This window comes from Rhopilema esculentum, chromosome 10 (genome assembly GCF_057945365.1).
Source record: "Rhopilema esculentum isolate cy_ngs chromosome 10, ASM5794536v1, whole genome shotgun sequence".
NCBI classification, from domain to species: domain Eukaryota; kingdom Metazoa; phylum Cnidaria; class Scyphozoa; order Rhizostomeae; family Rhizostomatidae; genus Rhopilema; species Rhopilema esculentum.
Genome location: NC_142824.1, coordinates 13,701,475 through 13,728,486, shown reverse-complemented (window position 1 = coordinate 13,728,486; position 27,012 = coordinate 13,701,475). Strand labels below are relative to the sequence as shown.

The window sequence follows — 27,012 nt, the reverse complement described above, 5'->3', positions numbered from 1 at the left end:
GTGACCTTTAAAAGTTTAGGCCATCATGGCAGTCATTTTTGTGCTTGTTGCTAAAATTAATTGGCCCATATAAGCATAGCGGAATTTCGTTTTCGTCCAATAAGATGCTTTGTTTACCAAATTTGATAGCCAATCAGATCCCGCGAATCTTGCATGGTTTGTTTACATTTGTCACGAAAACACCCTTAGCTGTGGAGGGAAACCACTACTGGAATTTTGGGCCGCCACGAAAATATACATTAAATAAAATCAGCGAAAAATAAAAATATACAATGTTTATTAAATTTACTAAAAAACTACCGCTGCTTTTGAGTTAACTCGACGTAGTATTCCTAAAATCTTAGGTTGAACTTTTCCTATCTCTCGGGGGGGCTAGGCCCATTCTATCCAGCTTCCTACAAGACCAAATTTTAAGTAATAGGTCTAGAAATCTCGTCTCTGCGATCAATTTTACAAATGTCCTGTAGCTAATACGGGTCTTTTTTCATTTATGTTAATGACCCTTACGGTCCATCAAAAATACGGCCCTCTGATGCGGAAATTGAGGGACTGCCCAAATCCAAGGCACCAATGCGAGGGAAGGGGATCTCCATCGTGGCGTGATTATGCAAATTAGAAAGCCTCTTAGTTATTACGAAGTCCACTCGAGATGGTAGTTGGTCTCTGCGACAAATTGGCGGCAAGTTTAGACGAAAAGCCAGTTTTATACCTAGCTAACAGGCAACTCATCTTTTTATGGCATAGCGATTAATTTTCAAGGAAAAACTTTTTTGGTGGATGCCTTTTGAGCAGCTGCTGCTACCTAGTACGGGAATCGTTGGACTTTCTGACTTCTGATATAATCAAGACGGAATTTAAATTAGCTAGTTAAAATACTCGAACAGTGTTGGAATCAGCAAAAACCGGTAAAGAATGGTCGAACAAATGGCTAGTGCATTTTTGGGATAGGTCGTCTCCAGTTGGCTATCTTGTAGATGAGGGCCTCTACACGCCTAGCTCGTTCTTCGTCGTCGCTTGCTTCAGCAGTGTCGCCACTGTATCCTTCGAGATTACCAGGAACATCGTGGTCCTCAGCACCGTCCTCATTCTCTGCACTGGAAAAGTTGGTTCCATCATTTGATGCTTCACCACGGCCATTTGTGTCGAAAACAGAATGGTTAATTTTGTCGCTGAGCATCTGTAATTTCTCTGACAGCATTTTTTTGCAAATGAAACATGTGCTGAGTGCAGGCAGAAGACATTGCACGTGAAAGGAGTGGCCACAGCTAAATACGCGCCAGGTGGGGTATAATTTCTTGCATTCCTCTTTATCGCATTTTCTATTTAAGATAAAAAACATTGATGGAAAATTTGTTAGGTTATATAGTTTTTGTTGTTTCATTTTTCTAATTATCATCCAGATTGTCATAACTGTTTGCTTTCAGACTTCAAATTGCATCGTGTTACTTTGATGTGGTTTTGTTACTCTAATGTGGTAATAAAACACAAAAAATTGGTCTAGAATTAAGAAAAATAAGAAGCAACAGGATGTGGTACTACAAAATGTCAGAATAAAATAGTTTTGATAGTAGAAGTAATATATCTTTTATGAAGAGGTATACCTGCAATATAAATTATATATACTAATGTAATATTTCAACAAAATCAGATTCTTAAACTAAAGGGACTGTAGCACCATACCGATTTGGATTTGGTGCATTTGTCTCACACATGTAGCCAGTAGGAAGCAACTCATCACCTACAACTTTCTGCCCAAATAAGTTTGGTAGCCTCCATTTTGTTTCTTTTGTCTTTCGTCCTTCTGTTGTTTTGGTAATTTTTGTTGCTTGTCCCATATTAGAGCTTACTTTGGCAAACTTTGCTGTAAGAAATTCTGCTGCCTTAACCTTTAAATTGTCAATGCTCTTTTGACTATATGTTGGCCTCCTTGGTGGCACAAATGTTGTTCCAAAGTCATGGAGCTCATGCTTCAGTGCATCAATTTCTTTTGCCTTGTGTGATATTTTGTCAGCATTATCAGTTTCTGTGGTCCTAGCCCTTAATAACGAGTGGAAATTTTCAACAGGGTATTCATCAAAAGCTGGAAGAGAGGAGGAAATTGGAATGATGATTGGATGCCCAACCAATTTCCAGTACTCAATGTTGGAAAGAGCTATCAAAGGAGCCTTGTCATAATGTCTTCTCCTGAACACAAGAAACATTACCCAGCAACGAAATAAAGACTGATAATACTCAGTTGCCATATTACTTTTGAATACCAATGAGTAAATACTGAGTGTCATAGGAATGTAAGTGTCAAGGAGATTGAGTAATGTAAGATATTCAATATCTTTACAATTTGGAAAGGCAGCAATGATCTCATCCCTAACCAATGTCCAACCACCATATAGCACTTCCAACAAGAATGAAATTATGTATGGCTTAGGCTTTTTGGATAATGGATTTTTAGTGTCAAACAAAAATGAATACAGCTCAGCAAAGAAAGCATGAAATTTTATGAAGACAATTTCTCTTGAATTTAATGAAATATGCAATGGGCCTATGAAAGGAACAATATTGCTACATTGATGAGATAATGTATCATCTTTGTTATACACAACTTGACGAACAAAGAACTGAGCAGGCCAATCACCAACAAGAGGAACAACATATCTTTGAAGGTATGATGACAAACCATTTTCAAGCAGTATGGCCAAAGCAGTACGAAAATTGTCATATGATTTTAGTGGCATCTCTATTGAGTCAACTAGCTTGCAGTTATCCATAGATCTTAGCTGTGTCATTCTTTGGTAATCATGGATAAACAACCTATGCCTTTCTGATTCAGGGTCAAAAAACTCTGCTTTCATCCAGTCTGGCATTACACTGACATAGCTCTTTGATAAAAAATCAATGTTATTGTCAAGAACACTTTTCAAGTTCTCAAAGTTTGCTGGCTTTATATCATTGACTGGAAAGGTTGCATGGCTAATTGCTTCAACACTTGGGAATGACTTCAAAAGAAGTGTTGCCATGTGGGTGACTTGTGATGTTGCAGAAGTAGTGGCACGTCGATTAGCATGGATATTATGGTAGTCATCTATAAAAATTACCACCATATGACCCTTTTCTGCTGCATTTTTAAAAAAATCATTCACAGTTTTGCTATGATTTGCAGCAATGCCTTCATTAGTATTAATTACTGTGCGTGGGTGTGCTGTAAAACCCATATTATGGAGGGTTTCCATGCCCTTACTTGTAACCCCAAAGCCTCTTAGAGTCCTGGCAGTTGCCACTTGAAACCAATTAGCCCTTTGCGACTGACCGTAGACAAGGCTGTATATAATTGAAACAGCTCTTTTTTCAATCAATTTTTTTCTTTCAGCTGTTTGTCTGGCAGTTGACATAGCTTCTACTATTGTTTCAAAAATTGTTGTTGCCCCTGCATCATTACAAAGCTTTTTAAATTGAGCTGGATCAGTGATTGGTTCACCATTTTCACCAAACATTTGGAAACATTTTTCCTTTATTTTTGAGACTTGAGATTTCAAATTGATTCTAGCGTTACCAATTTCTTGTTGCTCAAAATTATCGTTTTTCTCCAGTGTCTCAAAATCGTTGTATGTTTCTTGTGTGTTAGTTTCTTGTGTGTTAGTTTCTTGTGTGTCAGTTTCTTGGGAGCTTAACATGAGTTTTTGGCTGGGGTTACTCAGTGTCTCCGTAATTTCTGAATCATTTTCTATGTCAGAGCTCTCTTTTTCATAATTTGGTGTCTCTTTCTTTTTCAAGATTTGTTTGAATTGGGCTGTTTCTTGATGCTGTAATAGTGTAATATATGTTTTGTTTGAGACTACTTAATTGTGAGAAGAGTTGCAAACAAAATAATATAACTTTAATTTCAAATCTTTTGTATTTCCAGATAAAGAAAATTACATAGCTAATTAAGAACAATTCCAAAAAAAATTCAGATATCAGTCATTGACAAATTACAAGGAGGTAAATTTAATAATCTTGCATGATAAGTCCAGTGTAAATTAAATTTGGAATATCGAATCACAATTTTGCTACAAGGGAAACTTACCAGATACTTCGTAAATTCACGTTTTTTCTCGCAATTTTCAATGCAGAAAACGCAAACGTGTTTAATTTTGGTTTCTGAGTGGCCATTCGCCTTGGCTATCAATTTAAATGCCTGAAGCTTCGCATATGTCGGAACTTTGAATTCCCTCAAATCCGCTTCGTTTACTGTACATTTGTGGCAGCACCACTGCTGATGCAGTGGGTTGCTGCACTTTCTTCGAAACCTTCCCATAATAGAGGATTTAAACGAGGTGGCTTTACATGTAAACAACGATAATAATTAGCGCCAGTTAGAAAGCAATTTTCCCGCCAAAATATTGCTGATAACCGGGGGTAAAACAAATTAAATCATTAGTTAATTATATATTTTTTTTAAATGTTACAAACAGAACATAAAGTATATAACCAAAGACTGTAACTGAGTTTTTAATTTTCAATGTTGCTTTCCACCGAAGCTATTCCGTCTTGATTATATCAGAAGTCAGAAAGTCCAACGATTCCCGTACTAGGTAGCAGCAGCTGCTCAAAAGGCATCCACCAAAAAAGTTTTTCCTTGAAAATTAATCGCTATGCCATAAAAAGATGAGTTGCCTGTTAGCTAGGTATAAAACTGGCTTTTCGTCTAAACTTGCCGCCAATTTGTCGCAGAGACCAACTACCATCTCGAGTGGACTTCGTAATAACTAAGAGGCTTTCTAATTTGCATAATCACGCCACGATGGAGATCCCCTTCCCTCGCATTGGTGCCTTGGATTTGGGCAGTCCCTCAATTTCCGCATCAGAGGGCCGTATTTTTGATGGACCGTAAGGGTCATTAACATAAATGAAAAAAGACCCGTATTAGCTACAGGACATTTGTAAAATTGATCGCAGAGACGAGATTTCTAGACCTATTACTTAAAATTTGGTCTTGTAGGAAGCTGGATAGAATGGGCCTAGCCCCCCCGAGAGATAGGAAAAGTTCAACCTAAGATTTTAGGAATACTACGTCGAGTTAACTCAAAAGCAGCGGTAGTTTTTTAGTAAATTTAATAAACATTGTATATTTTTATTTTTCGCTGATTTTATTTAATGTATATTTTCGTGGCGGCCCAAAATTCCAGTAGTGGTTTCCCTCCACAGCTAAGGGTGTTTTCGTGACAAATGTAAACAAACCATGCAAGATTCGCGGGATCTGATTGGCTATCAAATTTGGTAAACAAAGCATCTTATTGGACGAAAACGAAATTCCGCTATGCTGCCCATATAGCCTTAGCCGTGGCAAATACAATCTTAAAAGCTTTCAAGTCAGCAGTATCATGTTACATAGTTGCATTGTTAGCCTTTGCAATGCGACTTTGGTGATTATTGAAGCAAAATATTCAATTTCAAGTGGTATTGCTCAACCTGCCTTCAAATGTTGTTTGGTTATTTGCTTTTGCAGTCGTCACACCACCTGTTCTTAGCCATGAAAAGGCAAGTTTGAAACGAACATGCATTAATGGGATCAGAAAAATGTAGTAGCCTTTCTTGATGACCACAAAAAACGCATAATTTGGGCCAAATTTGATTTTTAAGAAACACAGTACAATTTTACCAACAAACTGTTTCGAATACTAACTTTTTTACCCTTCGGTCTAAAACATTGGCTTTACATTTGATTACATAATCTATCTGGCAATTTATTAAAAAACTTACTGCAATAAAAAACTACTCTTGTGTCATCAATAAGCGGTGGAGGCCCTCAATAAAGGTAGAGTCGAAAACCTAACCCCCATAAGCAGCAGTTCTTGGGCGGGGTTAGGTGTTGACAAAACGAAAGGAAGTTTAGAAATATTTTAAAAGAAAAACAAACCTGTTTCAAGTTTAAGGCAAGAAAACTGTTTAAAAAAAGGCACACTATCACAGAATGACAGAAGCAATCATTATCAGAATTGAATGTGATCAAAGCAAAGATCAAAGATAAATGGCAAAAGAATGCACTAATTCATGTTTGATTTTTTTTATTTCTATGCAATGGTCTCAGTAATTAATTAGAAAAGTCCCCACCAAAAGGCTTCTCTTGTCTTCTTAACGAGAAGATGAAACGGAACTTCACCATAAAAATATGAGTAATCTTTTGTTTCCATGCATTTTATATTATACGTAATAAGGAAAGGTCTTGAATGGTGTTTTCGATTGCTTAGAATAGAATACTTCTGATTTTATCAAGATGCTGTGCTTAGAGGGTGATTGATCAACTACCGATTGATTATAATTCTTGTGCAAGTGCGAATAAGTCAATGTTTTTTTTAATGACGTTCTAAATTAAGTAAGAGTTGATGTACTAGCTATTTTTAGAAGTTTCCACATGCAACATTGAACGCATTTATTGGATTTTTCCTGCATCGACATTATTATCATTACCAAAAGCGAAAGAGTTTCAAGGCATGTTGTATAAATGCGAGGAAGACACGCCACAAGAAGAACAAGCCAGGAGGCTTGTTTTCAAAGGAGTGGGCTATGTTAGAACACAGGGTTCCCATTCATTGCAGGACATCACATGACATTTGCATCATTGCGCTGCAATTGCATCAGCTTCTGTAAATTGTATTATTCTTAAGGTATATAAGGGGTGGCTTTATAGTTAGGTTCAGTGAAGAAGTGTATAGAGGATTGGATAACAGTTTTTGCCGTATTTATCGTGTACGTTTCTGCGAACGACCTACGAACTCACATTTGTAAAACCGCCTTTTTAAGTGGTTTTACAAAATCATATAGAAACAATAGAATCGAAAGCTTGGCGCACTAAGAGAAAATTTTACCGATGGCGATATTTTGATCTTTTCTACGTTTTGACTACAGAAATTGAATTTTCATTCCAGATTCGATAATGAAGGTGTGTGTATTTCAACGGGCAAAATTGCTGACCTATGCTGACACCGCTGACACAGGCATGTAAACCAAAATAGCTCAAACTGCTCGTATTTGCTTTATAAGGACAAAATTTAAATGGCAGGCAAGCATTAGTAAATTTCAACATTTAGGAACATTTTTGAAGGAAAAGGTTTAAGTTGAAATAATACTAAAAACATTCCACAACTTGCAGTTATGTCAATCATACAGTGAGTGCCTAGAAATTTTGTGTGGATGTCAGTTGGAAGTAATCTCATTATCCCTTTGAAAATGTAATTTACTTCTTGAATTGCTTGAATAGATCCAAATGCTATTTATCTTTTTAATTTATTTGAAAATAATATCATTCCTCAAACAACGTTTCTAGGCCTAGATGGCCGCTAGCTTAAAAGGCCAACAAAAGTTAAACCCAATACAACTAAGCATGTGTTATATAAGGCTCTAATTACAAAAGGCTTCAATAAAATTATAACATAACCAACTATGGGCAAACAATACTACTTAAGTTCATAAAAAAACGATAGCAATTTGTTTCCTTTTTTCGAACCATCAATAACATATTTGTAAAGCATAAAGTTGAAAAAGTAAAGAGCTGAAAGTCATAGGGATTGTTGTTGCAAGAGCTGTTCTTTTTCAGAAGCAATTTATTGGGTTATTATTCATACAAACTTGTTGTTTTTATTGAAAAAGTTTACATTTGGAAATATCATGCTTATTTTATATAAAAAGTTTTGTCGTAAATCATCATAGCCTAGTTACAATCCAATCAAATATTATACATACAACTCTACAATTTACTCTTCTCGATTTCAAGAACATGAGAGCTCATCCTAAATACAGGCAACGAACAGTGTACTTGACAATTAAATATACAAGACAAGTATGGTTCAAAATTGAGTGTTGTCAAAGGCTGCGTATGTACACAATTTTCTGTTATTTAAGTTATATGGCCTTGCAGGTTTTCAACAGATACCCTGCTCAATGATTAAACTAAAGGAAACGGTTATTTCTTATTACTGGAATTTTAGTAACATGAAGGCTTCGTTTTATATAAAATTTAGAACTAAGAACATTCTTATAGGTTTTTCACATATCTCTAAGAGCATTGTAAGCCGATGTACGTTCAACGAACCCTCCTCGTAGGGGAATGTCGGGGGTTCTGTACAAATTATCGTGCCTTTTTGGTTTTTTAATTTTCCATCGAATATGTATGGCAATATTGCATCAAACGTGTATAGCCTGTCAAACGTTGACAAATCATGTATTGTAACATTTTAACGTGTTTGGCTTACCACAATTTTGCTTCCACGGTAAATGTCAATTCGAGAGTTTACGGCATACAAAGAAAGTAGTAAGTGCCAGCCATAACGCCCTCCTCTGTCCTCCCCTCTCGTGAAAAGTAAATAGGCCCCACACCGTGTGTGTTAGTGGGTATAGCAACGAGATTGGTTAATTTGGTAGCTTTTAAAAAAGCTGTTTTGGATTGTAGACGACGAGAAAAACTCGTTCGTGTAAACGACAAGTTCACTTGCTGCTTGTGTACTTGGTGACGGCCTTGGTGCCCTCACTGACAGCATGCTTGGCAAGTTCACCGGGAAGGAGAAGCCTGACGGCAGTCTGGATTTCCCTCGAAGTGATCGTTGCCTTCTTGTTGTAGTGGGCGAGACGCGAAGCTTCTTGAGCAATCCTTTCGAAGATGTCGTTGACAAAGGAGTTCATGATGCTCATGGCCTTGCTTGAAACGCCGGTATCGGGATGGACTTGCTTAAGTACCTTGTAGATGTAAATCGAGTAGCTCTCCTTGCGCTTTTTCGACCTCTTCTTATCTCCAGAGGCAGCCTTGCCTCCTTTCTTGCCAACTCCTGCTTTCTTCTCCCCCTTCTTGGCAACCTTTGGGGCCTGTTTTCCTCCTTTTGCTGGGGCGTCAGACATCTTGAAATGAAGAAAATTGAATTTCGACTTGCGAGAACTTTCGATAGACAGAGCAACACTGATCTGGTCTTTTGGCGCCAACGCAAGCTTTTAATATATTTGTTGGCAGCTGAGTGATTAGCTCGAAGGCCATGTGACACACGTCGATTCGCTGTCTCGTGTTCGCTTATTGTTCGCGGTAGATAGCGGGGGTGTTGATTGGTAGATCTCGAGTAAATGCCCTTTACAAATCGACCACTTTGGCGGGCAATCAGGCAGTTGCGAACAAATTCGTTTATCTTACAGCAAGGGACCATTTTGTTTTTCAATTTGAAACTGCCAGTGTAGAAACATGTCTGGACGCGGAAAAGGAGGAAAAGCTAAGGCCAAGGCAAGGTCTAGGACATCCAGAGCTGGTCTTCAGTTCCCAGTCGGACGTATCCACCGATTGTTGAGAAAGGGAAACTATGCTGAACGAGTTGGATCGGGGGCTCCCGTCTATTTGGCCGCCGTACTCGAGTATCTCTCGGCAGAAATCTTGGAGTTGGCTGGCAATGCCGCCAGGGACAACAAGAAGTCAAGAATCATCCCTCGACACTTGCAGCTTGCAATCAGAAACGACGAGGAGCTGAACAAATTGCTGAGTGGAGTGACCATTGCACAAGGTGGTGTCCTGCCCAACATTCAGGCAGTACTCTTACCAAAAAAGACCGAGCAGAAAGCTCCAAAATCATAAAAGTTTGGACTCACTTGTTGGCCCGGCCCACTTGTTCATAAAAACGGTTTTTTTAAAAACCACCACGAAAACTGATTTGGTGTACCTGCTTGTCACACACACGATAGGCACATTCTTTGTAAATCTAGTTACATTTTGTGTAAAATGCCAATCGATTTTCACATATCTAATATCTGATAATTAGGATTGTAGGCTACATTCGATTGGGAGTAGCTAGTGTTTGGCTGACATGACATTCGATGTTTTCATGCTGCTTCTCGAGGGCTGTGCACCATTGAGACTACATTCATAGCCTGAAATAATGATATGCGGCCTAATAAGGAATACATGCATCAAGAGAATGAGAAACAACATTCAACAGCAAATAACTAACTTTGCTTTAAAATGAAATAACTATGGTTTACTATATTGGCTATTTCAAGTTGGTGATCAGATGGTCTTTCTTCTTCTTTATACTTTCCCGTGTGAAGTGCTGTTTGTTTATCCTAGGGAGTACAGAAATACAGTAAAGCTATATAGTTTCAGTTTCGTTTTGAAAAAGCATCTCTGGTAGGAATTACAATATCTTTATAACGCCTTTGTATTCTAATACTATCTTTCATTCAGTCTTCTAAACAAAGTCCACTCTTCGAATTCCTGCTGTCTGCCTCCGAATTAACTGACCTTTCTTTGTGTTCAAAAAATTGGACATGTACTTCCTCAACCGGGATATATAGATAGATATTAATTGTATGTTCTTTCGTGAATGGTATTAAAGGGTCTTGTTTTTTAAAAACGGTTGAGTTAAAATGAGCTAAGAAAAGTTTCAATTAAGACCCCCTATGATCGTGTTAATCGTGTGTTGTCACAAAGTTTAAAACATTGGGCAACATTGGCATTTATGGTAGCTTTTAAAAAAGCTGTTTGTGTTGTTGAAGAAGGCGAGCCACTCCAGTCGTTCGTCCAGTAAACAGGACGACGCAACTTAACCGCCAAATCCGTACAATGTTCGGCCTTGTCTCTTCAAAGCATAGACGACATCCATGGCGGTGACAGTCTTTCGCTTGGCATGTTCTGTGTACGTGACTGCATCACGAATGACGTTCTCGAGGAAAACCTTGAGAACACCTCGTGTCTCTTCGTAAATGAGACCAGAGATTCTCTTTACTCCTCCACGACGAGCCAATCGGCGAATGGCTGGCTTGGTGATGCCTTGGATGTTGTCACGAAGAATCTTTCGATGACGCTTGGCACCTCCTTTGCCAAGACCCTTTCCTCCTTTTCCTCTTCCAGACATGATTGATGAAAATTAGCAATGTAACTGCAAACTACAATGCGCTAAGCAAGTGAACTGCCCGAACTGTGAACTGCAGGGTTTGAATTCAGTAGAAAAAGCGAACGTATTAGGAGCACTTTCTTTATGAGTAACTTCATACCTACGTCAATTATCAGCATGTTAAGTAGATCGCCATAGCAACCCAGTATTTTTTTTTTTTTATATAAGGCTTGTAGGCCGAAATGGCCCATCGCCAACACAATTACCATACATACAAGTTGACATAATTACAAATTAATAATAAATCTCAGAACATAAGTACAAATTAACAATAAATCTCAGAAAACAGCAAACAGAATTACTATACTTACAAGTTAACATAATTACAAATTAACAATAAATCTCAGAAAACAGCAAACAGCTAATACAAAGATAAACAGATAAAAAAAAAATGAGGACGAGCTGGAAAGTTTACGTTACGAGGATATGCACGTAGAGGACTTCCCAAAAGATTCCCGTGACTCAAAAGCCAGCGATATAAAATTGGCTATCGATATCAGACAATCCGTATCTTCTTGACTCATCAACCAAATAAACTTATCACAAAGGTCAAGGGATGATATTCTGGGAAATTTTGAATAAATCATAGATAACATAGAATTCCTAGCAGTCTCGTAAAGGGGACAAACTAATAAAAAATGAATTTCGTCCTCCACAGCAGTTTTATTAAAAGATTGACAATACGGACATTTTCTGTCAATCCTAGGAATAGGATTCTTCCCGTATCTACCTGTTTCAATCCTGAGGTTGTGGGCACTGAGACGTAGTTTTGCAAAGTTGGATCTTTTCTTTTTGCTAGGTATCAAGTCTAAGTAATGCTCAAACTTATAAACAGTTTTGAAAGATGCGTATGTACAAAGCTTTTTATTGAGAATAGTTTGTTCTTTTAAATTTTCCATAATTTTTGACCTAAAATGGGAAGACACTTTTGATTTCACGATAGTGGAGTTATCGGTTGTATGTATTCTGTAAAGGGTCATCAGGGAACGGGCAATACTGACCCAATTAGAAACACTGGAATCTGCATCATTAATTAACATTTGAAGAGCTCTGTATGCATATCAGGAGGAATCAAGATTTATTAAACGAATATAAAATTTTAAGATATTAATGTGTCTATGTTCAAGCAACGAACAACGTCCCAACTCCGCATAAACCCCAAGAGACGTTGTAGATCCTTTAACACCTAGGGTTGACTTGCAAGCCATAAGATGAATTTTTTCCAGGCATTCCCATGTACCAAATCCCCATACGTCAGTGGCATAATTTAGAATAGGAAGTATTGTACTGTCAAATAAAAATAGGAACAGTCCTGGGCTGAAACCATCCCATTCGTTGCTTTTGGATAAGAGAGCAAAGTAAGATTTTTGAGCTTTTTGCTTAATTATATCAACATGAGCACTGTAGGAACCATTAGATTTAAAAGTAACTCCAAGGTATTTGTACTCATTGCATTCTTTGATCGCTTTATCACCAAATTTCCAAATTTTGCATGCCTTAGATCTTTTCTTGTTTTTTCTTATAACCATTATCTTGGTTTTGGAATTATTTATCTCCATATTAATGGACAAGCAGAACTGGTTTAGCTCGTTCAACTGGGATTGCAGATCATCAGCAGAATTAGCTAATAAAACTAAGTCATCAGCATATAAAAGGGTGCAGATATTTCCATCACCCAATCTGACACCGGTAGACACAGCATTAATCTTTGAGTCTAAGTCATTAAGAAACAAAGTGAACAGCAACGGACTTAACAAACAACCTTGCCTAACACCACGATGGCAGGAAAATAGATTAGTTAGGCTGTCTTGGCCCCTTACACAGGACTTAACTTTTGCATACAGGGACTTAATGACATCTAACACTTTACCATTAATACCATAAGACAACAGTGTATCAATAAGAATTTTGTAGTCAACGGAATCAAAAGCTTTCTTAAAATCCACAAAGCATAAATAAAGAGTTTTCTTACTAGCAAATGTGTTCTCAATTAAAGCATGAAGCGTAAAAATGTGATCGGAGGTTCGATATGATTTTCTATAAGCAATTTGATTCTCCTTGAGAATGTTAAACTCTTCCACTGTCTGATTCAGGCGGTTTAGAAGAATACCCAAGAAAAGCTTTCCGAAAATGCTAAGCAAGGTAATCCCTCTATAGTTGTCAAGATATTTTGTGTCACCACCTTTAAAAAGCAAAACAATGACACCTACAGACCATTCTTCTGGAAAGTCACCAGAATCTAGAATTTTATTAAAAAGTTTAACAAAGAGAGTAAAATAACGGTCGTTTAAATGTTTGAAGAGTTCAGCATTCAACAAATCAAGACCAGGTGCTTTGCCAGATTTGAGTTTTTCAACCATATTCTTCACATCCAATAAATCAATTTGTTCATTTAGTTTAGAATCTATAAGAGTGAATAAGTCGTTACTGGAATCATCAGCAGCCGCAAAGTGACTTGGGTTTTTAGGGGGAGAAACAGGAGTATTTTTACTAAGAAGATCATTAAAAAAGGCATAGATTTGCTCATTTGAAAAATCTATTGACGATTTACTGGAAGATGACATTGAAAGATTTTTCCAAAACTGCTTGTCGGTTGCTTGGTTGGCGCCTTTTATAACTCTACTCAAGCAAAGTGTACGAAAACTCTTAAAACTCTACCGACGCTTTGTTCTACATATCCATTTTCTGATGACTTTTTTTACTCACGTTTTAGTCTGACAAGAATGTCAGACGAAATACTTGAGAATGTTTAAACTTTTTGCTCTTTTCAAGGCCATTTTTGAATTTTGTTCCACAAAAAGATTGTTCGCAAACATCATTTACGTAAAAGGTTGCTATTATTGCCAATAACCGAGCCAAAAAATACTCAAAATTAAAAGAGAGTAATTTAAAATTGTTGAATCTTCTAAAAATGTCGCGATTTCTGTTTCCCCCAACTTTAAATCAGATCGTAAGAATGTTGTTCAGAACAAGAGTACTGGCAGCTCGAAAGTTTAGGGAACAAGCAGCCAATGGGCTTTTTGTTTTTGTCATCTGGCTTCTGTTCTCCCGGCATGTCACGTGGCTTGCTGAATGATTTCAAATTGAAGTCGAATGGCGCCATTTTGCAGATTGATATCTGTTGTGCCTACCGCTCAGTCACCACGTAAATTTCTTCGTTGAGGTATTAAAATGGCTCGTACAAAGCAGACTGCAAGAAAATCGACTGGAGGAAAAGCTCCTCGCAAACAATTGGCAACCAAGGCTGCACGAAAGAGTGCCCCAGCAACTGGAGGAGTAAAGAAACCTCACAGATATAGGCCCGGCACAGTTGCTCTGAGAGAGATTCGTAGATACCAGAAGTCGACCGAGTTGTTGATCAGGAAACTGCCCTTCCAAAGGCTCGTCCGAGAAATAGCCCAAGACTTCAAGACAGACCTGCGCTTTCAGAGCTCGGCAGTGATGGCCCTTCAGGAGGCATCAGAAGCTTATCTAGTTGGACTGTTTGAAGACACCAACTTGTGCGCCATTCATGCCAAACGTGTTACCATTATGCCAAAGGACATACAACTAGCCAGAAGGATTCGAGGCGAGAGAGCTTAATTCAACAAGCAAATTTCATCTTTGTCGATGAATTCTTTGAAAAAACGGTTTTTTTAAAAACCACCACGAACACCAGAGATTATATTTCTCCAGCCAGAATACACACGACATGGTCGACTCAAATCAGTTTACTTTTGTTCATATGTTTCATATATATGTTCATGTGTATACAAAAAGCCTTTAGATATGTACAATTTGAAAACGTGGAGGAATAAATTTAAAGCAAGCATTATCTGAATGAAGGGAATTCTTAAAGAGGGAGGTCTTTAACAAGCAAACTACTTTGGCTGGGACTTCCTCCATATCTATGAATTGCTTAGAAGACAACTTTGCTTAGAAGGTTGATTTATAGAGCATTAAATTTTTTCCTTCCCTGTTTATAAGTCATTCCAAATTTCAGCACCAAGGAAACTAAGATATCAAAAACTGCATGTTTACTTATATCTCTACTTACTTACAAGTAGATCTTGCTCAACAGTGATTCAAGTCTTCAGTCCAAAGTTTAACTTCACTACCCAGTTCTTTCTTGCTATCCATTCACAATTGCACAGCCAAGAGAGAATGGAGGGAATAATTCCTCACAAAATCACCTGTAATGTAAATCATTGCAGACTGTGTACAATGGGACAATAAAAAATAACTTACCACATTTTTATACTGCTAGACTCACATTCAAGTAAATGTAAAATGCAAATTTTTTTTCATGATCAACACTTTAGGCAAACAAGACAAATTAGCATGAAGGCTAAAATTGCACTCAAAACAATAATGCATGTATACATTATTGGTGCAAAAAGTTTTCAGATTCTGCTAACCCCATGTTAAGATTGATTGAAAATGTTGGGGTCATAGTAAATAAACAATATATAATATATATTCCCTATGCAGTTAAATCATAGCCAACCTCTCATAGCCAATCATAGACGACTAAACTTAATGCTTGTATTCACATGATAAACTCTGATTGTGTAAATAGATTGTAAAAAAAGATTCTTCAAAGAGCAACTTCACAACCTACCAAAAATTGGCTTCATGAGAATAGACTAAATTTTTTACATGCTTATCATTAACCAACAAGATCCCCTCCTGTCAATCCAGTCTTGATATTTATAGTTTGAATTTAAAAGTGCAATTTCTATCACAATACCAAATGCTTTAGACTGTGTGGGACAAATACAAGTGCTCTTGCAGTTTTTGTTCTCAACATAATTTACTGACTTTTTAAACGATGAATCTTATTACCTATCTTATAAGGGTTATTCAAGCTTAAGCATCACTACACAAGGGTTATGTATCTATGTGTTGTCCAAAGTTGTCTCTTGCTGTTGATTAATCTCAAAACCCATCAAAGGCAGCCCACCCCTACTGTCAAACCAGTTTTGAGGTATAGTGGGCATGCACATTGGCAAATGAAATGCTACTTCAATTTGCATAACTGACAGCTCCTAATAATACAACCAAAAATATATCATTAACTCTATCAATGCATTTTTTGCTTATTTTCAAGAGAGTATGCATTTGCAATTGTGTAGTCAAAATAATTTAATGAGTGCTTGGCATTACCTGAAATTAGCTGAAATTGGCTGAAATGATGCTGAATCCTCCTATCTATATCATAAATATATAAGCTTGAAATGTAACCATAAAACTGTTAAGCTTGCTCTTTCATTTCTATCAAACTAATAGCAATATTATGCTTGCTTTAACAGCCAACATAGAACTTCAGAATTATTTCATGCCATTTTCCTAACAAGGTTTTATTATTATTGTGCCAATCATTACAAGAACATCACAATCATTACAGGAAAGAACATCACAAAAAACAAAGTGGCAGACAAGGTTGAGTCGACTGTCACTGGCTTGGTGGGCCACCAGCTTTGAAAACTCTACATGTCATTTTTATGATATCAATGCAGCCGAAAGGGCTAATCCAGAACCGATGACCGACGATTTGGTAGCTTTTAAAAAAGCTGTTTGTTTATATGGTAAGTGGCAACATGACTTCGTTTTTCAACTCCTACTTCTTCGACTTTCCAGTCTTGGATTTCTTCCCAGCCGGTGATTTTGCTGTCTTCTTGCTGGCACTGGCAGCCTTTTTGGGTTTGCTCTTAACAGCAGCCGATGCCTTCTTACCAGCAGCCACTTTAGGCTTCTTTGCCACTTTGGCCTTGGGCTTCTTTGGTGACTTGTTGGCTCCACTGGCTTTCTTTGGTGTCGAGGCCTTCTTCTTTGCAGGGCTTTTCTTGGCTGAAGAGGCAGTCTTTTTGGCAGCAACCTTCTTCGCTGCTGCTGGCTTTTTCGCAACCTTTTTTGCAGCTACTGGCTTTTTCACTGCTGCAGGCTTCTTGGCGGCGGCAGGCAGCTTGAACGATCCTGAAGCCCCTACCCCTTTCGTTTGGATGAGAGAACCAGAGGCGACCAGTTTTTTCAATGAGGCCTTAAGGTTTCTCTTCAGAGCACTCTCATCACCAAGACCTTTGTAATTAGACTGCAAATACTTGGCAATTTTCTGTCGCGATGACCCATTTCGCTCCTTCAAATTTCTGATTGCTTCCGCGATCATGTCCTTGTACGCAGGGTGTGCTGCAGGCTTCTTTGGCGCCGCTGCCTTCTTCGCTTTCTTTGGTGATGGAGCAGACGAATCCATGTTACTTGCGAGCTACTACTTCAATCAAAATGGTATCCAACTTTCACGAGAGTTTCCTCACTCCACTGCAGATAACAAATCAAAACAGCCCACCTTCGTTCGATGGAATATTTAAACCTCTTGCGATTAGGCGCCAAAACCCACGTGACCTTTAAAAGTTTAGGCCATCATGGCAGTCATTTTTGTGCTTCTTGCTAAAATTAATTGGCCCATATAGCCTTAGCCGTGGCAAATACAATCTTAAAAGCTTTCAAGTCAGCAGTATCATGTTACATAGTTGCATTGTTAGCCTTTACAATGCGACTTTGGTGATTATTGAAGCAAAATATTCAATTTCAAGTGGTATTGCTCAACCTGCCTTCAAACGTTGTTTGGTTATTTGCTTTTGCAGTCGTCACACCACCTGTTCTTAACCATGAAAAGGCAAGTTTAAAACGAACAGGCATTGATGGGATCAGAAAAATGTAGTAGCCTTTCTTGATGACCACAAAAAACGCATAATATGGGCCAAATTTGATTTTTAAGAAACACAGTACAATTTTACCAACAAACTGTTTCGAATACTAACTTTTTTACCCTTCGGTCTAAAATATTGGCTTTACATTTGATTACATAATCTATCTGGCAATTTATTAAAAAACTTATTGCAATAAAAAACTACTCTTGTGTCATCAATGAGCGGTGGAGGCCCTCAATAAAGGTAGAGTCGAAAACCTATCCCCCATAAGCAGCAGTTCTTGGGCGGGGTTAGGGGTTGACAAAACGAAAGGAAGTTTAGAAATATTTTAATAAAAAAACAAACCTGTTTCAAGTTTAAGGCAAGAAAACTTTTTCAAAAAAAGCACACTATCACAGAATGACAGAAGCAATCATTGTCAGAATTGAATGTGATCAAAGCAAAGATCAAAGATAAATGGCAAAAGAATGCACTAATTCATGTTTGATTTTTTTTATTTCTATGCAGTGGTCTCAGTAATTAATTAGAAAAGTCCCCACCAAAAGGCTTCTCTTGTCTTCTTGTCGAGAAGATGAAACGGAACTTCACCATAAAAATGTGAGTAATCTTTTGTTTCCATGCATTTTATATTATACGTAATAAGGAAAGGTCTTGAATGGTGTTTTCGATTGCTTAGAATAGAATACTTCTGATTTTATCAAGATGCTGTGCTTAGAGGGTGATTGATCAACTACCGATTGATTATAATTCTTGTGCAAGTGCGAATAAGTCAATGTTTTTTTTAATGACGTTCTAAATTAAGTAAGAGTTGATGTATTAGCTATTTTTAGAAGTTTCCATGCAACATTGAACGCATTTATTGGATTTTTCCTGCATCGCCATTATTATCATTACCAAAAACGAAAGAGTTTCAAGGCATGTTGTATAAATACGAAGAAGAAACGCCACAGGAAGAACAAGCCAGGAGGCTTGTTTTCAAAGGAGGGGGCTATGTTAGAATACAGGGTTCCCATTCATTGCAGGACATCACATGACAATTGCATCATTGCGCTGCAATTGCATCAGCTTCTGTAAATTGTATTATTCTTAAGGTATATAAGGGGTGGCTTTATAGTTAGGTTCAGTGAAGAAGTGTATAGAGGATTGGATAACAGTTTTTGCCGTATTTATCGTGTACGTTTCTGCGAACGACCTACGAACTCACATTTGTAAAACCCCCTTTTTAAGTGGTTTTACAAAATCATATAGAAACAATAGAATCGAAAGCTTGGCGCACTAAGAGAAAATTTTACCGATGGCGATATTTTGATCTTTTCTACGTTTTGACTACAGAAATTGAATTTTCATTCCAGATTCGATAATGAAAGTGTGTGTATTTCAACGGGCAAAATTGCTGACCTATGCTGACACCGCTGACACAGGCATGTAAACCAAAATAGCTCAAACTGCTCGTATTTGTTTTATAAGGACAAAATTTAAATGGCAGGCAAGCATTAGTAAATTTCAACAATTAGGAACATTTTTGAAGGAAAAGGTTTAAGTTGAAATAATACTAAAAACATTCCACAACTTGCAGTTATGTCAATCATACAGTGAGTGCCTAGAAATTTTGTGTGGATGTCAGTTGGAAGTAATATCATTATCCCTTTGAAAATGTAATTTACTTCTTGAATTGCTTGAATAGATCCAAATGCTATTTATCTTTTTAATTTATTTGAAAATAATATCATTCCTCAAACAACGTTTCTAGGCCTAGATGGCCCCTAGCTTAAAACGTCAACGAAAGTTCAACCCAATACAACTAAGCATGTGTTATATAAGGCTCTAATTACAAAAGGCTTCAATAAAATTATAACATAACCAACTATGGGCAAACAATACTACTTAGATTCATAAAAAAACGATAGCAATTTGTTTCCTTTTTTCAAACCATCAATAACATATTTGTAAAGCATAAAGTTGAAAAAGAAAGGAGCTAAAAGTCATAGGGATTGTTGTTGCAAGAGCTGTTCTTTTTCAGAAACAATTTATTGGGTTATTATTCATACAAACTTGTTGTTTTTATTGAAAAAGTTTACATTTGGCAATATCATGTTTATTTTATATAAAAAGTTTTGTCGTAAATCATCATAGCCTAGTTACAATCCAATCAAATATTATACATATAACTCTACAATTTACTCTTCTCGATTTCAAGAACATGAGATCCATCCTAAATACAGGCAACGAACAGTGTACTTGACAATTAAATATACAAGACAAGTATGGTTCAAAATTGAGTGTTGTCAAAGGCTGCGTATGTACACAATTTTCTGTTTTTTTAGTTATATGGCCTTGCAGGTTTCCAACAGATACCCTGCTCAATGATTAAACTAAAGGAAACGGTTATTTTTTATTACTGGAATTTTAGTAACATGAAGGCTTCGTTTTATATAAAATTTAGAACTAAGAACATTCTTATAGGCTTTTTCACATATCTCTAAGAGCATTGTAAGCCGATATACGTCCAACGAACTCTCCTCGTAGTGGAATGTCGGGGGTTCTGTACAAATTATCGTGCCTTTTTGGTTTTTTAATTTTCCATCGAATATGTATGGCAATATTGCATCGAATGTGTATAGCCTATCAAACGTTGACAAATCATGTATTGTAACATTTTAACGTGTTTGGCTTATCACAATTTTGCTTCCACGGTAAGTGTCAATTCGAGAGTTTACGGCACACAAAGAAAGTACTAGTGCCAGCCATAACGCCCTCCTCTGTCCTCCCCTCTCGTGAAAAATAAATAGGCCCCACATCGTGTGTGTTAGTGGGTATAGCAACGAGATTGGTCAATTTGGTAGCTTTTAAAAAAGCTGTTTTGGATTGTAGACGACGAGAAAAACTCGTTCGTGTAAACGACAAGTTTACTTGCTGCTTGTGTACTTGGTGACGGCCTTGGTGCCCTCACTGACAGCATGCTTGGCAAGTTCACCGGGAAGGAGAAGCCTGACGGCAGTCTGGATTTCCCTCGAAGTGATCGTTGCCTTCTTGTTGTAGTGGGCGAGACGCGAAGCTTCTTGAGCAATCCTTTCGAAGATGTCGTTGACAAAGGAGTTCATGATGCTCATGGCCTTGCTTGAAACGCCGGTATCGGGATGGACTTGCTTAAGTACCTTGTAGATGTAAATCGAGTAGCTCTCCTTGCGCTTTTTCGACCTCTTCTTATCTCCAGAGGCAGCCTTGCCTCCTTTCTTGCCAACTCCTGCTTTCTTCTCCCCCTTCTTGGCAACCTTTGGGGCCTGTTTTCCTCCTTTTGCTGGGGCGTCAGACATCTTGAAATGAAGAAAATTGAATTTCGACTTGCGAGAACTTTCGATAGACAGAGCAACACTGATCTGGTCTTTTGGCGCCAACGCAAGCTTTTAGTATATTTGTTGGCAGCTGAGTGATTAGCTCGAAGGCCATGTGACACACGTCGATTCGCTGTCTCGTGTTCGCTTATTGTTCGCGGTAGATAGCGGGGGTGTTGATTGGTAGATCTCGAGTAAGTGCCCTTTACAAATCGACCACTTTGGCGGGCAATCAGGCAGTTGCGAACAAATTCGTTTATCTTACAGCAAGGGACCATTTTGTTTTTCAATTTGAAACTGCCAGTGTAGAAACATGTCTGGACGCGGAAAAGGAGGAAAAGCTAAGGCCAAGGCAAGGTCTAGGACATCAAGAGCTGGTCTTCAGTTCCCAGTCGGACGTATCCACCGATTGTTGAGAAAGGGAAACTATGCTGAACGAGTTGGATCGGGGGCTCCCGTCTATTTGGCGGCCGTACTCGAGTATCTCTCGGCAGAAATCTTGGAGTTGGCTGGCAATGCCGCCAGGGACAACAAGAAGTCAAGAATCATCCCTCGACACTTGCAGCTTGCAATCAGAAACGACGAGGAGCTGAACAAATTGCTGAGTGGAGTGACCATTGCACAAGGTGGTGTCCTGCCCAACATTCAGGCAGTACTCTTACCAAAAAAGACCGAGCAGAAAGCTCCAAAATCATAAAAGTTTGGACTCACTTGTTGGCCCGGCCCACTTGTTCATAAAAACGGTTTTTTTAAAAACCACCACGAAAACTGATTTGGTGTACCTGCTTGTCACACACACGATAGGCACATTCTTTGTAAATCTAGTTACATTTTGTGTAAAATGCCAATCGATTTTCACATATCTAATATCTGATAATTAGGATTGTAGGCTACATTCGATTGGGAGTAGCTAGTGTTTGGCTGACCTGACATTCGATGTTTTCATGCTGCTTCTCGAGGGCTGTGCACCATTGAGACTACATTCATAGCCTGAAATAATGATATGCGGCCTAATAAGGAATACATGCATCAAGAGAATGAGAAACAACATTCAACAGCAAATAACTAATTTTGCTTTAAAATATGTTTAAAATAAAATAACTATGGTTTACTATTTGGCTATTTCATTTGGTTGGTGATCAGGCTATTTGGCTATATCTTTATAACGCCTTTGTATTCTAATACTATCTTTCATTCAGTTTTCTAAACAAAGTTCACTCTTCGAATTCCTGCTGTCTGCCTACGAATTAACTGACCTTTCTTTGTGTTCAAAAAATTGGACATGTACTTCCTCAACCGGGATATATAGATAGATATTAATTGTAGGTTCTTTCGTGAATGGTATTAAAGGGTCTTGATTTAAAAATGGTTGAGTTAAAATGAGCTAAGAAAAGTTTCAATTAAGACCCCCTATGATCGTGTTAATCGTGTGTTGTCACAAAGTTTAAAACATTGGGTAACATTGGCATTTATGTTAGCTTTTAAAAAAGCTGTTTGTGTTGTTGAAGAAGGCGAGCCACTCCAGTCGTTCGTCCAGTAAACAGGACGACGCAACTTAACCGCCAAATCCGTACAATGTTCGGCCTTGTCTCTTCAAAGCGTAGACGACATCCATGGCGGTGACAGTCTTTCGCTTGGCATGTTCTGTGTACGTGACTGCATCACGAATGACGTTCTCGAGGAAAACCTTGAGAACACCTCGTGTCTCTTCGTAAATGAGACCAGAGATTCTCTTTACTCCTCCACGACGAGCCAATCGGCGAATGGCTGGCTTGGTGATGCCTTGGATGTTGTCACGAAGAATCTTTCGATGACGCTTGGCACCTCCTTTGCCAAGACCCTTTCCTCCTTTTCCTCTTCCAGACATGATTGATGAAAATTAGCAATGTAAGTGCAAACTACAATAAACTAAGCAAGTAAGTGAACTGCCCGAACTGTGAACTGCAGGGTTTAGATTCAGTAGAAAAGGCGAACGTATTAGGAGCACTTTCTTTATCCTGCCTTGCCATGTTGGTTGCCTGGTTGGCGCCTTTTATAACTCTACTCAAGCAAAGTGTACGAAAACTCTTAAAACTCTACCGACGCTTTGTTCTACATATCCATTTTCTGATGACTTTTTTTACTCACGTTTTAGTCTGACAAGAAAGTCAGACGAAATACTTGAGAATGTTTAAACTTTTTGCTCTTTTCAAGGCCATTTTTGAATTTTGTTCCACAAAAAGATTGTTCGCAAACATCATTTACGTAAAAGGTTGCTATTATTGCCAATAACCGAGCCAAAAAATACTCAAAATTAAAAGAGAGTAATTTAAAATTGTTGAATCCTCTAAAAATGTCGCGATTTCTGTTTGCCCCAACTTTAAATCAGAACGTAAGAATGTTGTTCAGAACAAGACTACTGGCAGCTCGAAAGTTTAGGGAACAAGCAGCCAATGGGCTTCCTGTTTTTGTCATCTGTCTTCTGTTCTCCCGGCATGTCACGTGGCTTGCTGAATGATTTCAAATTGAAGTCGAATGGCGCCATTTTGCAGATTTATATCTGTTGTCCCTCCCGCTCAGTCACCACGTAAATTTCTTCGTTGAGTTATTAAAATGGCTCGTACAAAGCAGACTGCAAGAAAATCGACTGGAGGAAAAGCTCCTCGCAAACAATTGGCAACCAAGGCTGCACGAAAAAGTGCCCCAGCAACTGGAGGAGTAAAGAAACCTCACAGATATAGGCCCGGCACAGTTGCTCTGAGAGAGATTCGTAGATACCAGAAGTCGACCGAGTTGTTGATCAGGAAACTGCCCTTCCAAAGGCTCGTCCGAGAAATAGCCCAAGACTTCAAGACAGACCTGCGCTTTCAGAGCTCGGCAGTGATGGCCCTTCAAGAGGCATCAGAAGCTTATCTAGTTGGACTGTTTGAAGACACCAACTTGTGCGCCATTCATGCCAAACGTGTTACCATTATGCCAAAGGACATACAACTGGCCAGAAGGATTCGAGGCGAGAGAGCTTAATTCAACAAGCAAATTTCATCTTTGTCGATGAATTCTTTGAAAAAACGGTTTTTTTAAAAACCACCACGAACACCAGAGGTTATATTTCTCCAGCCAGAATACACACGACATGGTCGACTTAAATCATTTTACTTTTGTTCATATATTTCATATATATGTTCATGTGTATACAAAAAGCCTTTAGATATGTACAATTTGAAAACGTGGAGGAATAAATTTAAAGCAAGCATTATCTGAATGAAGGGAATTCTTAAAGAGGGAGGTCTTTAACAAGCAAACTACTTTGGCTGGGACTTCCTCCATATCTATGAATTGCTTAGAAGACTACTTTGCTTAGAAGGTTGATTTATAGAGCATTAAATTTTTTCCTTCCCTGTTTATAAGTCATTCCAAATTTCAGCACCAAGGAAACTAAGATATCCAAAACTGCATGTTTACTTATATCTCTACTTACTTACAAGTAGATCTTGCTCAACAGTGATTCAAGTCTTCAGTCCAAAGTTTAACTTCACTACCCAGTTCTTTCTTGCTATCCATTCACAATTGCACAGCCAAGAGAGAATGGAGGGAATAACTCCTCACAAAATCACCTGTAATGTAAATCATTGCATACTGTGTACAATGGGACAATAAAAAATAACTTACCACATTTTTATACTGCTAGACTCACATTCAAGTAAATGTAAAATGCAAATTTTTTTTCATGATCAACACTTTAGGCAAACAAGACAAATTAGCATGAAGGCTAAAATTGCACTCAAAACAATAATGCATGTATACATTATTGGTGCAAAAAGTTTTCAGATTCTGCTAACCCCATGTTAAGATTGATTGAAAATGTTGGGGTCATAGTAAATAAACAATATATAATATATATTCCCTATGCAGTTAAATCATAGCCAACCTCTCATAGCCAATCATGAACGACTAAACTTAATGCTTGTATTCACATGATAAACTCTGATTGTGTAAATAGATTGTAAAAAAAGATTCTTCAAAGAGCAACTTCACAACCTACCAAAAATTGGCTTCATGAGAATAGACTAAATTTTTTACATGCTTATCATTAAGGTCATTGCCCAACAAGATCCCCTCCTGTCAATCCAGTCTTGATATTTATAGTTTGAATTTAAAAGTGCAATTTCTATCACAATACCAAATGCTTTAGACTGTGTGGGACAAATACAAGTGCTCTTGCAGTTTTTGTTCTCAACATAATTTACTGACTTTTTAAACGATGAATCTTATTACCTATCTTGTAAGGGTTATTCAAGCTTAAGCATCACTACACAAGGGTTATGTATCTATGTGTTGTCCAAAGTTGTCTTTTGCTGTTTATTAATCTCAAAACCCATCAAAGGCAGCCCACCCCTACTGTCAAACCAGTTTTGAGGTATAGTGGGCATGCACATTGGCAAATGAAATGCTACTTCAATTTGCATAACTGACAGCTCCTAATAATACAACCAAAAATATATCATTAACTCTATCAATGCATTTTTTCCTTATTTTCAAGAGAGTATGCATTTGCAATTGTGTAGTCAAAATAATTTAATGAGTGCTTGGCATTACCTGAAATTAGCTGAAATTGGCTGAAATGATGCTGAATCCTCCTATCTATATCATAAATATAGAAGCTTGAAATGTAACCATAAAACTGTTAAGCTTGCTCTTTCATTTCTATCAAACTAATAGCAATATTATGCTTGCTTTAACAGCCAACATAGAACTTCAGAATTATTTCATGCCATTTTCCTAACAAGGTTTTATTATTATTGTGCCAATCATTACAAGAACATCACAATCATTACAGGAAAGAACATCACAAAAAACAAAGTGGCAGACAAGGTTGAGTTGACTGTCACTGGCTTGGTGGGCCACCAGCTTTGAAAACTCTACATGTCATTTTTATGATATCAATGCAGCCGAAAGGGCTAATCCAGAACCGATGACCGACGATTTGGTAGCTTTTAAAAAAGCTGTTTGTTTATATGGTAAGTGGCAACATGACTTCGTTTTTCAACTCCTACTTCTTCGACTTTCCAGTCTTGGATTTCTTCCCAGCCGGTGATTTTGCTGTCTTCTTGCTGGCACTGGCAGCCTTTTTGGGTTTGCTCTTAACAGCAGCCGATGCCTTCTTACCAGCAGCCACTTTAGGCTTCTTTGCCACTTTGGCCTTGGGCTTCTTTGGTGACTTGTTGGCTCCACTGGCTTTCTTTGGTGTCGAGGCCTTCTTCTTTGCAGGGCTTTTCTTGGCTGAAGAGGCAGTCTTTTTGGCAGCAACCTTCTTCGCTGCTGCTGGCTTTTTCGCAACCTTTTTTGCAGCTACTGGCTTTTTCACTGCTGCAGGCTTCTTGGCGGCGGCAGGCAGCTTGAACGATCCTGAAGCCCCTACCCCTTTCGTTTGGATGAGAGAACCAGAGGCGACCAGTTTTTTCAATGAGGCCTTAAGGTTTCTCTTCAGAGCACTCTCATCACCAAGACCTTTGTAATTAGACTGCAAATACTTGGCAATTTTCTGTCGCGATGACCCATTTCGCTCCTTCAAATTTCTGATTGCTTCCGCGATCATGTCCTTGTACGCAGGGTGTGCTGCAGGCTTCTTTGGCGCCGCTGCCTTCTTCGCTTTCTTTGGTGATGGAGCAGACGAATCCATGTTACTTGCGAGCTACTACTTCAATCAAAATGGTATCCAACTTTCACGAGAGTTTCCTCACTCCACTGCAGATAACAAATCAAAACAGCCCACCTTCGTTCGATGGAATATTTAAACCTCTTGCGATTAGGCGCCAAAACCCACGTGACCTTTAAAAGTTTAGGCCATCATGGCAGTCATTTTTGTGCTTCTTGCTAAAATTAATTGGCTCATATAGCCTTAGCCGTGGCAAATACAATCTTAAAAGCTTTCAAGTCAGCAGTATCATGTTACATAGTTGCATTGTTAGCCTTTGCAATGCGACTTTGGTGATTATTGAAGCAAAATATTCAATTTCAAGTGGTATTGCTCAACCTGCCTTCAAACGTTGTTTGGTTATTTGCTTTTGCAGTCGTCACACCACCTGTTCTTAACCATGAAAAGGCAAGTTTAAAACGAAC

At 38.1% G+C, this 27,012-nt stretch overlaps 9 protein-coding genes and 2 pseudogenes across 9 annotated transcripts; 4 read left to right on the top strand and 7 right to left on the bottom strand.

Moving 5' to 3' along the window:
• Positions 1–76: 76 nt before the first annotated feature.
• On the bottom strand, positions 77–3,808 carry LOC135683363 (uncharacterized). The gene is made up of 2 exons (XM_089110704.1): positions 1,681–3,808; positions 77–1,319 (listed from the first exon to the last, which is right to left on the bottom strand). Exons 1-2 carry the CDS (start codon positions 3,666–3,668, stop codon positions 929–931), a joined length of 2,379 nt encoding a protein of 792 aa, XP_088966830.1. The 5' UTR covers positions 3,669–3,808; the 3' UTR covers positions 77–928.
• A 4,625-nt stretch (positions 3,809–8,433) lies between these two features.
• LOC148959379 (histone H2B pseudogene) lies at positions 8,434–8,924 on the bottom strand (annotated as a pseudogene).
• A 187-nt stretch (positions 8,925–9,111) lies between these two features.
• LOC148959378 (histone H2A) lies at positions 9,112–9,621 on the top strand. Its single transcript, XM_089110741.1, has one exon. It carries the CDS (start codon positions 9,197–9,199, stop codon positions 9,578–9,580), a length of 384 nt encoding a protein of 127 aa, XP_088966867.1. The 5' UTR covers positions 9,112–9,196; the 3' UTR covers positions 9,581–9,621.
• Positions 9,622–10,470: 849 nt separating this feature from the next.
• On the bottom strand, positions 10,471–10,892 carry LOC148959377 (histone H4). Its single transcript, XM_089110742.1, has one exon. It carries the CDS (start codon positions 10,854–10,856, stop codon positions 10,545–10,547), a length of 312 nt encoding a protein of 103 aa, XP_088966868.1. The 5' UTR covers positions 10,857–10,892; the 3' UTR covers positions 10,471–10,544.
• A 3,101-nt stretch (positions 10,893–13,993) lies between these two features.
• Positions 13,994–14,503, top strand: LOC135686763 (histone H3). The gene has a single exon (XM_065203082.2). The coding sequence runs from the start codon at positions 14,067–14,069 to the stop codon at positions 14,475–14,477; it is 411 nt and encodes a 136-aa protein (XP_065059154.1). The 5' UTR covers positions 13,994–14,066; the 3' UTR covers positions 14,478–14,503.
• A 1,843-nt stretch (positions 14,504–16,346) lies between these two features.
• Positions 16,347–17,250, bottom strand: LOC148959376 (uncharacterized). Its single transcript, XM_089110762.1, has one exon. It carries the CDS (start codon positions 17,122–17,124, stop codon positions 16,495–16,497), a length of 630 nt encoding a protein of 209 aa, XP_088966888.1. The 5' UTR covers positions 17,125–17,250; the 3' UTR covers positions 16,347–16,494.
• A 3,165-nt stretch (positions 17,251–20,415) lies between these two features.
• Positions 20,416–20,963, bottom strand: LOC135691508 (histone H2B pseudogene; annotated as a pseudogene).
• A 167-nt stretch (positions 20,964–21,130) lies between these two features.
• Positions 21,131–21,683, top strand: LOC148959375 (histone H2A). The gene has a single exon (XM_089110687.1). The coding sequence runs from the start codon at positions 21,227–21,229 to the stop codon at positions 21,608–21,610; it is 384 nt and encodes a 127-aa protein (XP_088966813.1). The 5' UTR covers positions 21,131–21,226; the 3' UTR covers positions 21,611–21,683.
• Positions 21,684–22,391: 708 nt separating this feature from the next.
• On the bottom strand, positions 22,392–22,841 carry LOC148959374 (histone H4). Its single transcript, XM_089110688.1, has one exon. It carries the CDS (start codon positions 22,778–22,780, stop codon positions 22,469–22,471), a length of 312 nt encoding a protein of 103 aa, XP_088966814.1. The 5' UTR covers positions 22,781–22,841; the 3' UTR covers positions 22,392–22,468.
• Positions 22,842–23,490: 649 nt separating this feature from the next.
• Positions 23,491–23,943, top strand: LOC148959373 (histone H3). Its single transcript, XM_089110521.1, has one exon. It carries the CDS (start codon positions 23,506–23,508, stop codon positions 23,914–23,916), a length of 411 nt encoding a protein of 136 aa, XP_088966647.1. The 5' UTR covers positions 23,491–23,505; the 3' UTR covers positions 23,917–23,943.
• A 1,614-nt stretch (positions 23,944–25,557) lies between these two features.
• LOC148959372 (uncharacterized) lies at positions 25,558–26,696 on the bottom strand. Its single transcript, XM_089110747.1, has one exon. It carries the CDS (start codon positions 26,570–26,572, stop codon positions 25,943–25,945), a length of 630 nt encoding a protein of 209 aa, XP_088966873.1. The 5' UTR covers positions 26,573–26,696; the 3' UTR covers positions 25,558–25,942.
• Positions 26,697–27,012: the final 316 nt, after the last annotated feature.

Coding starts and splice junctions, on each gene's coding strand:
- LOC135683363 (XM_089110704.1), bottom strand. CDS start 3,668: ATGTTAAGCTCCCAAGAAACTGACACACAAGAAACTAACACACAAGAA. Junction 1,320..1,680: donor AATGCACCAAATCCAAATCG/GTATGGTGCTAC, acceptor TATCTTAAATAG/AAAATGCGATAAAGAGGAAT.
- LOC148959378 (XM_089110741.1), top strand. CDS start 9,197: ATGTCTGGACGCGGAAAAGGAGGAAAAGCTAAGGCCAAGGCAAGGTCT.
- LOC148959377 (XM_089110742.1), bottom strand. CDS start 10,856: ATGTCTGGAAGAGGAAAAGGAGGAAAGGGTCTTGGCAAAGGAGGTGCC.
- LOC135686763 (XM_065203082.2), top strand. CDS start 14,067: ATGGCTCGTACAAAGCAGACTGCAAGAAAATCGACTGGAGGAAAAGCT.
- LOC148959376 (XM_089110762.1), bottom strand. CDS start 17,124: ATGGATTCGTCTGCTCCATCACCAAAGAAAGCGAAGAAGGCAGCGGCG.
- LOC148959375 (XM_089110687.1), top strand. CDS start 21,227: ATGTCTGGACGCGGAAAAGGAGGAAAAGCTAAGGCCAAGGCAAGGTCT.
- LOC148959374 (XM_089110688.1), bottom strand. CDS start 22,780: ATGTCTGGAAGAGGAAAAGGAGGAAAGGGTCTTGGCAAAGGAGGTGCC.
- LOC148959373 (XM_089110521.1), top strand. CDS start 23,506: ATGGCTCGTACAAAGCAGACTGCAAGAAAATCGACTGGAGGAAAAGCT.
- LOC148959372 (XM_089110747.1), bottom strand. CDS start 26,572: ATGGATTCGTCTGCTCCATCACCAAAGAAAGCGAAGAAGGCAGCGGCG.